The sequence below is a fragment of the Melozone crissalis genome, unplaced genomic scaffold, assembly GCF_028551555.1.
Source record: "Melozone crissalis strain CALT ecotype California unplaced genomic scaffold, PUWL_Pcris_2 ptg000042l_1, whole genome shotgun sequence".
Taxonomy (NCBI): Eukaryota; Metazoa; Chordata; class Aves; order Passeriformes; family Passerellidae; genus Melozone; species Melozone crissalis.
In genome coordinates, this window is record NW_026535820.1 from 10,386,727 (window position 1) to 10,401,277 (window position 14,551).

At 40.5% G+C, this 14,551-nt stretch overlaps 1 protein-coding gene across 1 annotated transcript in view; it reads left to right on the forward strand.

Moving 5' to 3' along the window:
• The first annotated feature begins 203 nt into the window (after nucleotides 1–203).
• The window catches only part of ALKAL1 (ALK and LTK ligand 1), a 34,910-nt gene continuing 20,562 nt past the window's right edge, over nucleotides 204–14,551 (forward strand). The window contains exon 1 of the mRNA XM_054285269.1: nucleotides 204–504. Within this exon, the coding sequence (XP_054141244.1) occupies nucleotides 204–504 (301 nt within the window). The remainder of the gene's footprint in view (nucleotides 505–14,551) is intronic.

Consider the following 14,551-nt stretch of genomic DNA (forward strand, 5'->3'; position numbering starts at 1 on the left):
CCTCGGTATCCCCGCTCCGCGCCCCCCGGTGTCCCCGCTCCGCGCCCCCCGGTGTCCCCGCTCCGCGCCCCCTGTGCCCGGCCCCGGGCGCGGAGCGGCGGGCGGAGGTGCCCCGGGCGCGGCATGGGGGGCGGGCGGGTGGGGTGCGGGCCGGGCCCGGCGCTGACCGCCTTCGCTCTCTGCCTCCTCCCAGCGCCGCAGAGATGCGAGGGGCGAAGAAGCGGCAGGCGCTGCCCGCCATCGTGCTCCTGCTGCTGGCCTCGGCCCCGCCGCCGCCGGGCGCCGAGGGCAGGGACGTGCCCGCCGCCGGAGCCGAGCGGGGGGCGCTCCTCGACATCCTCCTGCAAGCCCTGGGCGACGAGGGCCGCCCGCTGCCGCCCCGCCCGCCGCGCAGGGAGCGGGTGATCTCCCGGCGCTACAGCGGCGGCGGTGCCCCTCCGACAGAGCCCCGCGCCGCCGCCGCCCCGCCGCCCCCGCGGCTCCTCGCCGCCGCCCGGCACGGAGGTAAGAGACAGGAGCCCCGGGATGCAGCCCCCTCGGATCCCGTCCCTGCCGCTGCCTCCGGAGGCCGAGCCCGACGGCTCCTTGGCCGGCGCGTCCCGCTGCGGGAGGGAGGGAGCGGGCGAGCGGAACGCGGGTCGGGGATGCGCTCCCACTGCCGGGGCAGCGCGGCGGGGGCTCTGCCTCTGCTGACTTCGAGCCCCGCTGAGGGCAGCACAGCCCAGCCCCGCTCCCCGGCCCGAGCTGTGGGGTATCCGAGACAGAAGGGAGGACAGGGTCACTGGGGCTTCGGCACCTTCGGCCGGGGGGGTCAGCTGCGACCACCATTGAGCTAGAGCCCCTCAGAGCAAGCTTTCCAACTTCCCTGTACTGCAGCCCAGCACTGGAGGAGCCCTGTTTCTCCCCAGTCTTAGAAGTGCGGCTCTGATGGGCACAAAGAGAATAAATGACCTGTCTGAGCAACAGCTCTCTGGACGTACTCCTTTAAACTTCCTCTCCAACTTTGCTGGTTCCCATGTGCTGCACTTCTCTAGCTTCACAGGGCAGGTGCAAAAGATGCAGACAGAGCTGGGCATGGGGCTTATTTCGCCTTTTGGGGGATGCTCAGACGGGGCAGGGAGCACTGCAGCACTGGCACGGAGCAGGCCCGGCAGGGACAGCAGGGACAGTTCAGGACCAAGCACAGCTGCCTGGTGAGACACAGCTCAGGGCCAAGCACAGCTGCCTGGTGACAGTCCCACTGTCCTTGCCCAGGAGACTGACACTGCCAGGCTTGATGCAGAGCCATGCAAAAGCATTTCCTCCTGGACTGGAGCTGCCTGAGGGCTTTGTGTGAGTTAGGATGGTGCAGTGCCGCAAAAAAGGAGAAGCTAGTGACTGTCCCTGGCTGTGGCCCACTAATATTTTTCTCCTGTTGCCTGCCACAGACTTGGCTGGAGAGAAACCAAACTGAGGAAACCCAAGGAAGTTCAGTTTCTTAGGGATTTGTGTCCCTGGAGAGCGCCCTTGTGGCTGATGGCTGGTAATGGGTGAAGCTGAGATGCAGCCCTCCTCAAGTCTCACTGGCAGACTTACTCTTTTCTGTTCAGTAGCCGGTTTTAAATGAAATTAAGCTCCATTTTCAAAAAACTTGAAGTTAGGTGACAGATTGAGAAGTTAATAAGCAAACAACTGATTGGTAGGGTGGCACTTGTGCAGGGAGATTGCTGCACATTCTAAGGAAACTGGGCTAAAATTTATCCATCAAAAAGTAAACAGTGCTCTGGGCATGGAAGCTTCTTAGCCTGATCTGCTCCAGGTATTGCACTGTACGTCTGTAAGGGGTTGTAATGTCCCAGTGAGCTTCCAGATATTCTTGCTTTTTCAGACCGTAAAGTCTCTGGTAGTTATGGAAAGGCAGCCCAAACCAGATTGCCATGGATTTGTGTGCTGACTGGAGAAGATGCTGCAGGTTATCAGCATGACTGGTCACAACTGTTTATTTACTGTGGCTTGAATTCTTTATGTGCTGTGGACAAGACCACAGCCCAAGAAAAAAAAAAGTAAAATGGTTTTTCGCAGCAGAGTACATGAAGTCTTACATTCTTCTTTTCAAGAGTATGAAAGATAGAGTAGTATAAACGTGAGAATTAGTCTCAGGTTTATATTTTGCCATAATTATTGCAAGAATTACTCTTATCAGGTGGTTTAAGGAAAAAATTCTGTTTTGAACGGCAGCCTCTCCCATTTGAGATATTTGCTCTTAACTAAATAATTCTATTTAACTATAGAAAGTAGAAATATTTCATAATATTTATGTAACTTTGAAGGGGAATTTTCTTAAACCCATCAGTATTATACACGGTGAGATAGTATTTTCTGTTAGTTATTACTTTTAATAACTATGTTGTACACAAAAGGAACAGATGGACATCCTTAGAGAAATTGTCCAGTTGTCCCTGACATAGGTACAGTGTCCTAGGGCCAGCCACAAAGGTAGTTGTCTCTCCAGCCTAGTTTAAATAATAGTCCCATTTTTATATTCATCTCATTTTTTGTTACCAATACCAAGGATACAAATTAGTACCTTTCATGATGGTGTGTACTTGTTTTTTGGGATAGAGGACTGTGACAAGTCTTTTCTTACAAGTAATTAACTTATTTCTATAACTCCTGTCACCAACACATGAATGGCAGCTTTTTACTCCAACTGGTAGTACCTATCATCAGCTGAACAGAGGGCTTATCTTCCCCTCAGACAGGAAAGTTGTATTCAGTTGAGTATTCAACCAAGCATTTGAAACTGGACTTATGTATTTTGATCGTCTGTAGCTGCTGAAAATCAAACCCAAGTGTCTGATTTAAAAGACAATTGAGCAGCTAATTACTTCTTTTGTTTGAAACAAAAAGCATCTGGAGTAGTGCTGTATACAGAACAGAGAATGCAAGACAAATGATTTCTGTGTGTTTTCTCTTTTCTTTGAGTCTTTTCTGAGGATGCTACTCTGTATTGTCAATGAGTTAAATAGCAGGAGGACTGAAATGTGCTTCCCCTCCTGTTCTCTCATTCCCTCACTTTCAGGACTCTCTCCAGCTTTAGTCTAGCCACTCACTGAGCTGCACCTCCACACTCACCTTTCTTTTATTTCATTTAGGGGCTTGGTTATCTATTTCTATTGTGAGAAAGCTGACCTGGAGTACCACTGGGTAAATTCTAGGGGCATCACAGGGCAAGTGGCTACAGCACATGTCCAGGGGTGAGCTCTGAGAGAGGATAGGACCTGCTCCTTAGATTGATGGGGTCCTGCTCATTTAGCTCAGGCTGTAATGGAAAAGCACAGCACCCACAGGGCATCTTTGATGAGGCAGGAAAAGGAGGAGTGAAACACTTACCTGTCAGACATTGTTCATGCACCACTCAGTTCAGATGCATAAAGGGGATATGAAAGCAAGAGTGGCTTTGTTCTGTGATTTCCCATTTGGATGTTGCCTGCAGGTGGTTCATGGACAGCTCCCGGGCCAGAGCTATGCCATGGGAATGAGTTGTGCTCTACTTCCTGTGATTTTGTCACAGAGCAAAGGGGCAAGCCTGAATAGAGTGGACACTCAAACCTGCTCAGCTGTGTGGGACAGCTCTGTGTGATGCTGTGACCTGCCTGCAATGGACTCTTTAGGTCTTTCTTGCCCCTTAATAACCAGGGTTGTATTCCATGTCATGTGTTCTTAACCATTAGAAAATTTGTGTCATGGTTCTTGTATGACCCAGAACACTTACCATGCAATAGAAATACCAGTTTCACCAACACTTTAGCTGTCTTAGCTTCTTATCTCTTTTATCCCTACATGTTCAAAAGTATTATCTCACACAGATCTGTCCCTGTTTTTCTTGGTGACCTGGCTAATGAGAATGAGCACTCACTCTTAACAGTACCTTTAGAAGAAATTCCAACTACCCAAAAAGCAAGCTTTGTATTTTCTAGGATTCCTGGTAGGATGTCACTAAAAATACAAGTTGTTCCTTAGAGTTATTATATCCAGGAGGATTAAAATTTCTGTCATAACATCCTTTACTTGCCTGATTTCCATGAAGTTTTCATGCTTGAGTGTGATTTTATATTTTTCTCTAAGAAGTGTCTTAAAGTTTTTTATTGATGAAAGCTCTTCAATGGGTAATCTCTTTTATAACCATCCCCTGCTTCTGATGCATAACTGTGGTCAGCTTTTTTTATGAAGAAAGCATGTATTTTCACAAAGGCAAGATTCAGCTTCAGGTTATTTTTGGATGCCACGTCAGGGGAACTAGAATAGTTTGTCATTCTTCTTCGATTTTCTTTGTTACATTTATCCAAACACTTTCCTCAAAACCAGAATAGCTTCCATGTAATTAGATTTAAAGAATCTTGAGAAATAAAAAAGTCTGCTCGACTATTCTTTCCTTACATATTGTCCACCACAGTGGAGAAAGGACCTATCTGAACTTACAAGCATTAGGGTGCTGAAATTTCCCTTTTGTCCTGGGAGACCAACACGACATTTTAAAACATTTTGAGTAGTCATTTTTCAAGCATGAAGGAATGAAGACAAATATTGCTCTGAGTTTAAGAGTATGTTCAAATTAGCCTCCTGAGCATATCTACTTCAGATTTAGAATAACATATCAGAGAAGAGAATTTGGCCCTCAAAATATTTAAACTTTGAGGGTGCACTTAGGAGTTCAGTTTTATGCCAAAATTTCTTACACATCACCAGCAGAAAACTGTAAGTTGTCCTATGACATAGTGCTAGTTTAACCATTATTCATCCTGAATTAGATTTGAAAAATATGTTTGAGTTTTATTTTAGTTTATGGTTAAATCAAACCCACACATACGATGTGAGGCATAAGAAAAGTTTTGGTTTTTTCCTCACTTAAAGAAATCTCCTGTAATGATAATTTCTCCTGTAGTGATAATTACAGCTGGAAGTCCCTAATTCTGAAAGATCTGCTGTGCCTAATACTAAACTGCTACAGTGAATGTAATTACAGATTTGGAATAAAAAAAGGAGACCATTAAGGAATATAAACTGTGTCTCTAAGAAATTAAAATGTATGGTATGACATAACACAGTGTTCTTTGCAATACTTAAGTCTCATCTGATAATTATTCCTGTTAATAAGCTAGTGGTTTTTGGGTTTTTTTTGGTTTTTTTTTTTTTTGTTTTTTTTTTTTTTTTTTTTTTTTTTACTGTATTGTGTTAACAGGAATTGCTGGGCATTCAGGAGATTTAGAAGCTTAGAAGCAGATAAGAGTGAATAAAAATTATAGAGAGTTTGGTGGAAAGAACCATTATCTGTGCTTGTACCATGGTTAGGTGTCAGTTCCACCCAAAAAATACAAGTGAATGGGATAGATTTTCATTTCCTTTGATGAAAGGAAGTCCCAAACACTGCAGAGATTGTCTGTTCCTTCAGTTCTGCACAGTGCTTGGACCAATCATGGTTATGATGGCTTTGAGATCTGTCACACCACTGCTACATTCCTGTCCCCACTTGCTTGGGGTTTTAGGTGTATTGTGCAAAATGACTTTTAACAGCAATACTCTGTGCTTGGCAAACACAACTGCCAGACAGTAGAGCCAGGCCACTGAACAAAAGGCATCTGAAGTCTAGGATGAGACAGAAGTCTTCCATATCGTGGTGGAGAATGTCAAGCCCATGGACCAACCCTGTGAGCTGATGAGGGAGTGAGCGAAGATAAAATGTAGTTATTGCATACATGGAGACCTAAAATATAGTGAAGTATAGAGCAGTGCTTCAGATGAAGTGAGCTCCAAGGGGCTTTGCTCTCACTCCCATTAATCCCAGTGAAGGATATCTGAGGCATTGTGCTGTCCTGGCACAAAAAGGGAGAAGCCTCGTTGAACTGCAGTACCCTGAGCAGCAAACATTTCAGAGTGCACTGTGCTGTCCCAGGAGCGAGATAGGATGTCAACATACGGAAAAGCTTTTCTGTTGAGCTATTGCTTTGATAAATATGAGGAGTTCTTCTGGGTTTTGTTTTAGTCCTATTTAATATTTTTGCAAGGCTTGTATTTAGCCCGACAAGACACCCTATTACTAGTGTGTGCAGCTCTGGCCCCAAAAAAGTGAATGTCAGAATTTTCACTGCATTACACCAGGACTTCTCCAATATGCAGCAAAGTGAATAGCAAAGAAAACAGAAGTTTTGTTTCAAAGTAAATCTGCATGCATTACCATCTGTAGTTGAGGAGCAGCATGAATTTTGTATTAGTCTAGCTTGGCCCTGAGCCTGTGACCAAATACATACATATGTGTGTGTATTTATATATATATATATATATATATATACACACACACACACATATATATATAGACAGATATATCCATATATATATACACATATATATGGTGTGTTTTTTCCTTTACATTATGCACAATTTGATTTTTCTATCAAGAAAGAATGGCAGGTCTCTGTGCTTTTGGGTTTTGTTATTTCAGGTGCTAGTCTGCCAGGGAAAGCCTCTGAGAGGTGGGAGGAGGGTAGTGCACAGGTATAATGCTTTGTAGTACATTTATTGTTTGATAGGTAGCCTCTAGTCTTGAAAGTACACCGCTTCAAGTGTGGAGATGATGTTGCTTTTTAAATAAGCATGTATACAAGGAAAAAGATATTAAAAAAATCCATACATCTAGGCACATAGACTCCTCTTTTAATTAATAAGGTTTGAGGGCAATGTGCATGAGAATGATGTGATGTTTTGGACCCACATGTGATTTAAGAGTTATAATTGGTGAATTATATCTCTTAAGTCACATGTGGGTCTAAAATTATGCTATTAATGTGAATTATAAAGGCTTATCTTTTCTGAAGTACTTAACTCAGCATAAAAATAATAGTCATCACTGTGTAAAGTAGTCATCACTGTGGAAAGCTATAAACAAAACTTCATAATCAATGAGATGCCCGAGAAAGATGCACCATCTACAAAAAGAGCCATTGAGAGGCTGCAGAGAGAAAGGAGTGACTGGCTCCACGCCTAAAATATATGCAAGGCCACTGTCTGCATTGAGATAATTTTATTCTTAAAGAAGATCTCTCCAAGTCACTTAAAAGTAGTTTTTGGGAGGGGAAAATATCCCCCTTCTTAACACCTGTTTTCTAGAAAAATAAAATTTTTGGAGGTTTATCAAGTACATTTCACGGAAGTAAAAATACCCCAAAACTGAAATGGAACATTATCCTATATGAATGATTTGTAAGACTTGTTTTAAAACATACCGAATAAGTACACTTTAATTGTCATGGTAAATATCTTCTCTTTCATTGCATGCATTCAGATGACATTGTACTGAAAAAAAAAGAAAAAAACCAGCTCAGTTGTTTGCTTATGTTTGGCTTTGGTGGTTGTTGGTTAGGCTTTTCTATTCAATTTAAGGATGAGTGCTTCATGTTGTCACTTGTGAATTAGAGGTTACTACTTTTGTGTATGTCCTAGAGGCTATTTACTCAGGTTTTGTGGGTTTTTAATGATGGCCAATTGGAAAACAGTTGCTCTAGTGAGGGGTTTAATTGACTATTGATTACATACTGAGGGCACAATTCTTTAGGTTATAAACAAGATTTAACACATGAAGGATCCAAGCATTTGATTGATTAGTGTCCATTTTGATATTATCCTATGTTTTAGTATGTCTGCTTGTGCAGTGAAGTCATTGATGTGCAGTGCTCCACCGATTTTACCAAAACAGTGCTTAAAAATGTGTTTTCTTAATATGGGCTTTAACACCAGTGAAAATACTCTTTGGAGTTACAAATTGTGGCTAATATTTGATCCTAATTCTTTGTTTTTAAAGACAGGGTCAAAATGTATGTAGCCAAGCAAAAACCACTCATGGTAAAGGCACAATTTTGAATGCTATGAATAGTTAAACTTTTTTTGTGTCTTGCTGTTGTTGTTGTTTTTTAAAGTCTAGTAAGTTTTTCTTTCTCAATTCCAGTGAGTTGGTTCTATTGCATTTTAATATGTGTTGTCTTACTATATAGTTTGAAATCTGTGTCTTTGGCTTAAAGAAAAACATTTAAAGTTACATCAGCAAAGCAATTATTGTCATGTTCCTTGCAGATTTCAGACAGCATCCTGGGTGACATAGCAGAAATCTAATTAAGGCTTTTCTACTCAAACTATTTTCTCCTTTTTTACTCAAGCCTGTAAAATAAAGTGAAAAGCAAAATAAAACCCTACTGGAAAACAGCCAGACAATTTTTCTTCCTTAACCTGTGCTGTTTATGATGACTTTGAAATGAAGTGTTAGAAAATGCCTCTTTGTCAGTATATGTGGCAGTAGTGGATGTATGCCCTGGATTAGTAAAACCTTTAAATCCCATTGGATTAAAATAAGTAAGGAGATAGCTGTGATGTTATTACTCTAATCATGATAGAGTAATTACTTCTTAGTCTGTTAATCACATAGCATGCCTAATACATGAGAGACTTCTCTGCTGTCACAGAAATTTCAATTTAGGAAATTTAGGAAAAAGATTTTCAGAACTTGTCTTTCACACAGTAAATGAAAAGTGATGAGTGATAAGAGGTTTTCTTGTGGCCTTCAGGGAAACCTTCTGGGTCAGAAGGCAATCTAGAGCAGGATAACTGCCTGCATTTGATACTAGGCACCTAAAGTTTCAATAGACCTCTTGGTCACTAGTAAATTAGCAAAGTACCACAATTTGTGCTTCCCATTATTATATGATCAAATGCCAGTTTTTTATATAAAGATAACATGTACAGATTTCCCCCTTTATTCAGTACCAAGTCACTTTTCTAGATATCAGGCAACTTTCATTCTTTCAGAAAAGGGATCACTACAAAATAAATAATTTGTGTTGATAAGACTGGCAAAGGTACAGCAAATTTACACTCAGACCTACTTCTCATGAACAGGGTGGCTCCACATTGCCTACATGATGGAGCCACTCCATGCATGGATGTGTCATTCAGCTGCATGGGAATATGGAGGATCACTTATATAAGATGCAGTCAGGGCTTTAAAAATCCTTGAAATAAATCCAAACTACACATTTATACTGAAGTCCACTGTTCCAGAACTGAGCATCTAATGGCAGAAAAGCCACCTTTACTTTTGGCTGGGATAGCTGTTTCTTTCCTGTCAGAACAAGGAGTGAGAGAAGGAGAAAATCTGGAGATTAAATATTACAAATATGTTAAGTATTATCTCAGAATAAATAGAAAACTTCTCAAGTATTAGAGGACCACTTTCTCTGCAGTCACACTCTATCTCAGAATGCTAGGATAACAGTGACAATGGTATAAAAAAATCAGGGAAATGTTTAAGTTGCTCAGTCACTAACTATAGAAAGTGTTTTCTGCTTTTTAATTTAAGGTTAGGTCTTTCTGCTCAGCACCTTTTGGCCTGCTGAAATGTATGTTTGCATGTATATTACACCTGTGTGATGAAGATCAAACCTCCAATATTAGCATGTGTAACTAGCTCACTATTTTTGATTCATTTATATGTAATATTCACATAAAATATTTTGATCTTAGTTATGCTTTATAAGATGTCTCCTTATGTAACTATGATAGGGTAAAATGACCTTAGCCTGAGTATAAACCTGACATATGATCTCTGGAAACATCTTTAAAGTAGTAGTTTAGAATAAAGTATCTATGATGGAGAAATGCTATATTATTAATCCACCTGTGACAGTTCTGTATCTGTTCTAATTCAGAAAGAAATATAAACATTTCTAAAATAAGTGCAGGAAATGTAAAGTACAGTTAGACATTACTATTTGCACAGCAATCAACCTGGAGCCTATTCATATTTAGAAAAAAGAGCAGGGTCTAATTAAGCTCTGGCAAACTCGGTTCTATTTCCTTTCACACCAACAGAGTTTGCTGTGTTTGTCAGTGCTCAGTTTGGCTTGCATGCAGTTAAGCACATGTCATCAGTTTTCATTCAGTCAATTCAACTGGTTCATATATTGCCTTTGATGTATTGCAGCTGTTCTTGTGTTTAATTTATGCAAATATTCCAAAATCTACATTTATTAGCAGCCATGATAGTTAAACCAAAATGCTTTGCATAGAGTCCTGCAGAATTGCACAAAGTGAATTTCCTCTTAATACTTACAGATATGTATCTTACTCTACGAGTGGTTTTGCCTTCAGTCAGGAGCCCTCCAATAACTTTCCAGGCAGAATTTGGAGTCTCTGGATTCAACTGAAATATCATTTGAAATATCTTGATAGTTTAATGATTCTGAGTAGCTAATAGATAAATTAATGAAAAGTGTTTTCTGTTGCATAAAAAAATAGAATTTTTTTCAATAGATCAATTTCAATTCTATAGAATTGAATAGGGAACGATAACTTCAGTAAATAATGCCTTGAATAGTTCAATGTGTTTTTTCTATATGCCTCATTATTTTCAGTGAATTATCCTTTTGTAAGTTTAATGAACAGTTAGCACTGTAGTACATCTTTCCTCTTGGAAAGGGGGAACTACATATTCACAGCTTAATATTCAAAATAGCAAGGGTTTCAAAATACCCACATTTTCTCATTTCAATTATTTTTGGAATATGCCATCCTGTTTATTAGATTTTTTTTTAAGAGGGATCTTTTGCTTAAACTTTGTAGTACAGATTGCAATAGTTTTGAGATTTTTTTCTTTACTTTTCAAAATAAATATGTGTTTTATTGTTTTACATGCTCACATCTCTGGCAGAGGAGAAAGGAAAAAAGATGAAGTATGCACAGAGTACGTTAACCTAGATCTTTATCCTTTCTAGTTTTAACTGTTTTCTGAAGTGATTGCTAATAGTAATAGCAGAAAAGTAACCACATACTCTACAATTGGCTTATTTCTTGATCCCACAGCATTTTCTGATGGAAACAGGGATTTGCTGAGAGGGAAAAAAAAGAAATCCATCCTTCTTAATGTTCTTTTGCCAAGCTAATATAAGGGTCTCCACAGGCAAGGATTAACTAATACAAATATGCTTTCTGAGCAGCTATTGAAGAATTACTAATAAACATAATTACAGCTGAGTTCAAGATATCCAACCTTGTAAATATATCCTGGTATAATTTCATTACGCTTGGCTGAAGCCCTAGAAGAAGCCAATGCTTCAATCTCTTTGTTCAAGTCTTAATGAATTATTGGAAAGTGGCTGATTAAAAAGCATTGAATCAGAAGAGGCTGCTGCATTCTAAATGTTGCTCTCTTTGATGTTGTTTACCTCCCAAGTTGACTCATTTCCTTGGCCAAAAATCTCTGCACATGAGGGTCTGAGCCTACTTTTTTGGACCATTATATTGTGTTTGGAAGATAATTGGGGTAGGTAGCTCTTTGTTGAACATTGTAAATGCTCATTGAAACTCACACCTTAGAATAGAATTCTCCCCAGAAGTGGGGTACGACTGTATGGTAACTAAAGGGGATAAAACGAAATAAGTGAGATGCCCAGGCAGACTTTTAACTTCTTAGAAACCACACTTTCCATACTTCTTTTTTTTTTGTTCTTCTGTTTGGTAAACCTGTTTTTACCAGTTTCCAGTTCCCTCTAAAATCGATGACTCTTCAGCTGCCCAAGGCAGAGTCTATAATGTGAAAATATCTGTTTGTGACACTGAAGTCATCGTGAGGCACTGGGGAAGAGCTGTGGCCTACACTATGTACCAGCATATATGTGTGGAGAGCTCCAGATTTTAGTTAATCAAAAAAGAGCAGAGGCATAAGGGATTAGGATGTGATGCATCTTGAGATTGGACCCAGATCCTTGACAGTCTGAACATATTCAAAGGTGTGGATGAAGTTTGAATAATTGGTGATCCCTTCACAATGTCTTAGCATTGTCCATTACATTCTGCAGCACACACAGGAGGCAATCCCTCTGTGAGCCTTCACATTTCCCAGCAGATCACTTCCACACTGCATTGTTGCTTAAAGTAGACTCAAGTAAGTGCAGTGTTAAACCGTATCCTGATTCTTTTCACCTCCATTAAACTAGTATCACCTTAATTTCTTCTCATTGCATGCATCCCCTACAATAACATAGAAGGAGCCATAAGGTTTCCCACTCAGACAATGGTTGACAAACGCTCTGTTCAGATTGTGTGGAATTTTTCAGTCGAACCTGTCTTCACCCTCTGCTCTCTTAGAGTGGAGATGGGGGTTAAGAGGTTGGCATGCTTGGATTAAGGTTCTTTAGGGATGACCTTGCACTTTGATTAAAGTATTAAGCATGGCCTGCACAGATAGAAGTGACCCAGAGCACATGGGTTTAGAGCTTCTGAGGTATCTCACTGGTGACACACCCTGGAAGAATCCTCAGTTGTATGTCTTCTGAAATACCACAGAAGAAGCACCAGAGCAGACCATGCTTTTACCTCAGCCACAATAGCCTAAGGATTATTTCAAATTAACCATATAGGTTTAATTTGAAGTGGCAAGTATACAGGCTAAGGATATTTGAAGCATGGTAATGAGGAATGTAGCCCAGGCCTAGTAATTTACTCTTTCTCATAAGAGTATGGTAAATATTCAGAGGGTGAAATAGAGGAGGAAATACCATGAAAAATAGAGCAGGAAATACCATGAAAGCTGATTTTGCCAGATGGGTAAAGACTTATTCATGCTGATAGAATCTCCAGCTGGGAAAATCCATGGTGTTATGGACTCTGTGCCACCAGAACAGAAAAAAGGGCTGGCTCAGAAAAGAGAATCTGGCTCAAAGAACTTAAAATAAATATCAGATGTCAGAGCTGTGACTTAATTGTTTAGCTAAGTAGATCATGTGAATTACACACAGATTGAGGACCTGGTTTTGCTCCTGTTGAAATCAAGGAGAACAGAATCAGGACATACTCTGCTTCCAGCATTTTTCAGTCCTCAAAAATGTGTTCTTTGAGAGTACACCACCTCCTAGATTAATTGTACCAGCTTGGAATCCAGAGAGCTGCTTCTATACAACTGCTTTGTGGTTTATTGCTGTAAACATAAGCAACAAGACTAAACAGAACCTATTTTCTTAGTTGCTCTTGGTTTTTATTCCAACAAAACCAACGGATTCTGTCACAAAGCGCGGCAATTGGAACTCCCAGTTCACACAGTGGTTTTTGACAGTTGCCAGTCTCAAAGAGATACACTGAGATGTACACTTCTTTTCCTCCCTTTATTGTAGTCTTGCATTACAGCTCTTCCAGTCTTGGAATTAGACCTGTGCCCCAGCTCACAGACATTAGCTTATAAATATCCCCTTGGGAAACTGGAGTTTTGAAAGACTTATAACTTTATATAGATTTTTTTTTCTTGTAATGAACATCTAAGAGATTTGTTACTTTTATGAATAAAAGGAGAATTTTTTTTTATCACACCACTTTTAACCTTACACTAATGAATGCTTCCTTTAGTATTTTTAAATTCTCTGTTAAAATTAAAAATAAAACACTAAAAACCACATATTTAATTATGAAGGCCTTATAATAGTGAGGAAAATATCCAAAGAAGGATATTAGCACCTGAAAACTTGAAAAGAATTTTTAGCTGCAACCAAAATTAAATTACCTGGAGCTGACTGACAATCTTACATTCAGGAAGAATGGGATTGGTTTGGGACAAGGCTTCACATGTACAATTGAAACACATCTCCATTATCTGGCTAAGATCCTTTGCATAGTACTAGTGACAAGGTAAAATACTGGTAGATGTGTGACAGAAAAAAAATATTTGGAAACTTCTACAGCCAATTTATAGACTGACATATATTTGTACAAATTGTGTCTGAATGATGAATGACTTGGTACAGCATGTAACTGATACATTATAAAGGAACAGAGCAGAGAGAAATTATTTAGTATCATATTTCTAGACATACTTGGAAGATGCTGTGGGAAATATTCTGATTTAGATAGGGCAGTTCTTACATGCTGGTTTCTGCATTCATACTGCAGCTGGGGCTCAGCCTCTTTAGGTTTGTGATGATGATAATACCATTAGAGTAGTCTTTTAACCAGAACTGAGCTGTGATTTCATTTTCTGAGAAATGGAAGTACAGTGTCTAAGCACTTAGTGAGCAATTATGTTTCCTTCATAAATGGTGAATTAATTGAAGAAAAATCAAAGTTTGAGGGGAAGAGGAGGAACATAATATTCTCAGTGTTAAAAAATGTGTATAGTTCACAGCAGAAGAAGCTATCCTCCCCATTCCCAGTCCACCTATCCTGACGCTTCTGACACAATTAAATGTTTCTTCTGTAGCTTGAGTGGGTTAGCTCCCACCAGCTTCAGGTTATGCCCTTCCCACAGTCCAGAGCCCAGTCTTGGAGGAGCCAACTTTAGGGATAATCTGTTGCCCTTAAGAGGATGTTGAACTGGTGGCTGGCAAGCCCTTTCAGGCCGTAAATAGTCATTGCTGTGCTGAGGTGGGAAGGCCTCCCTGGAATTACTGTTCATGCCGTTAGTCGTCTTCATAGCAGCGATTGCTAACTATTCCTGTCACTCTCTGTGCTAACTATTCCTGTCACTCTCTGCCCCCACTCACGG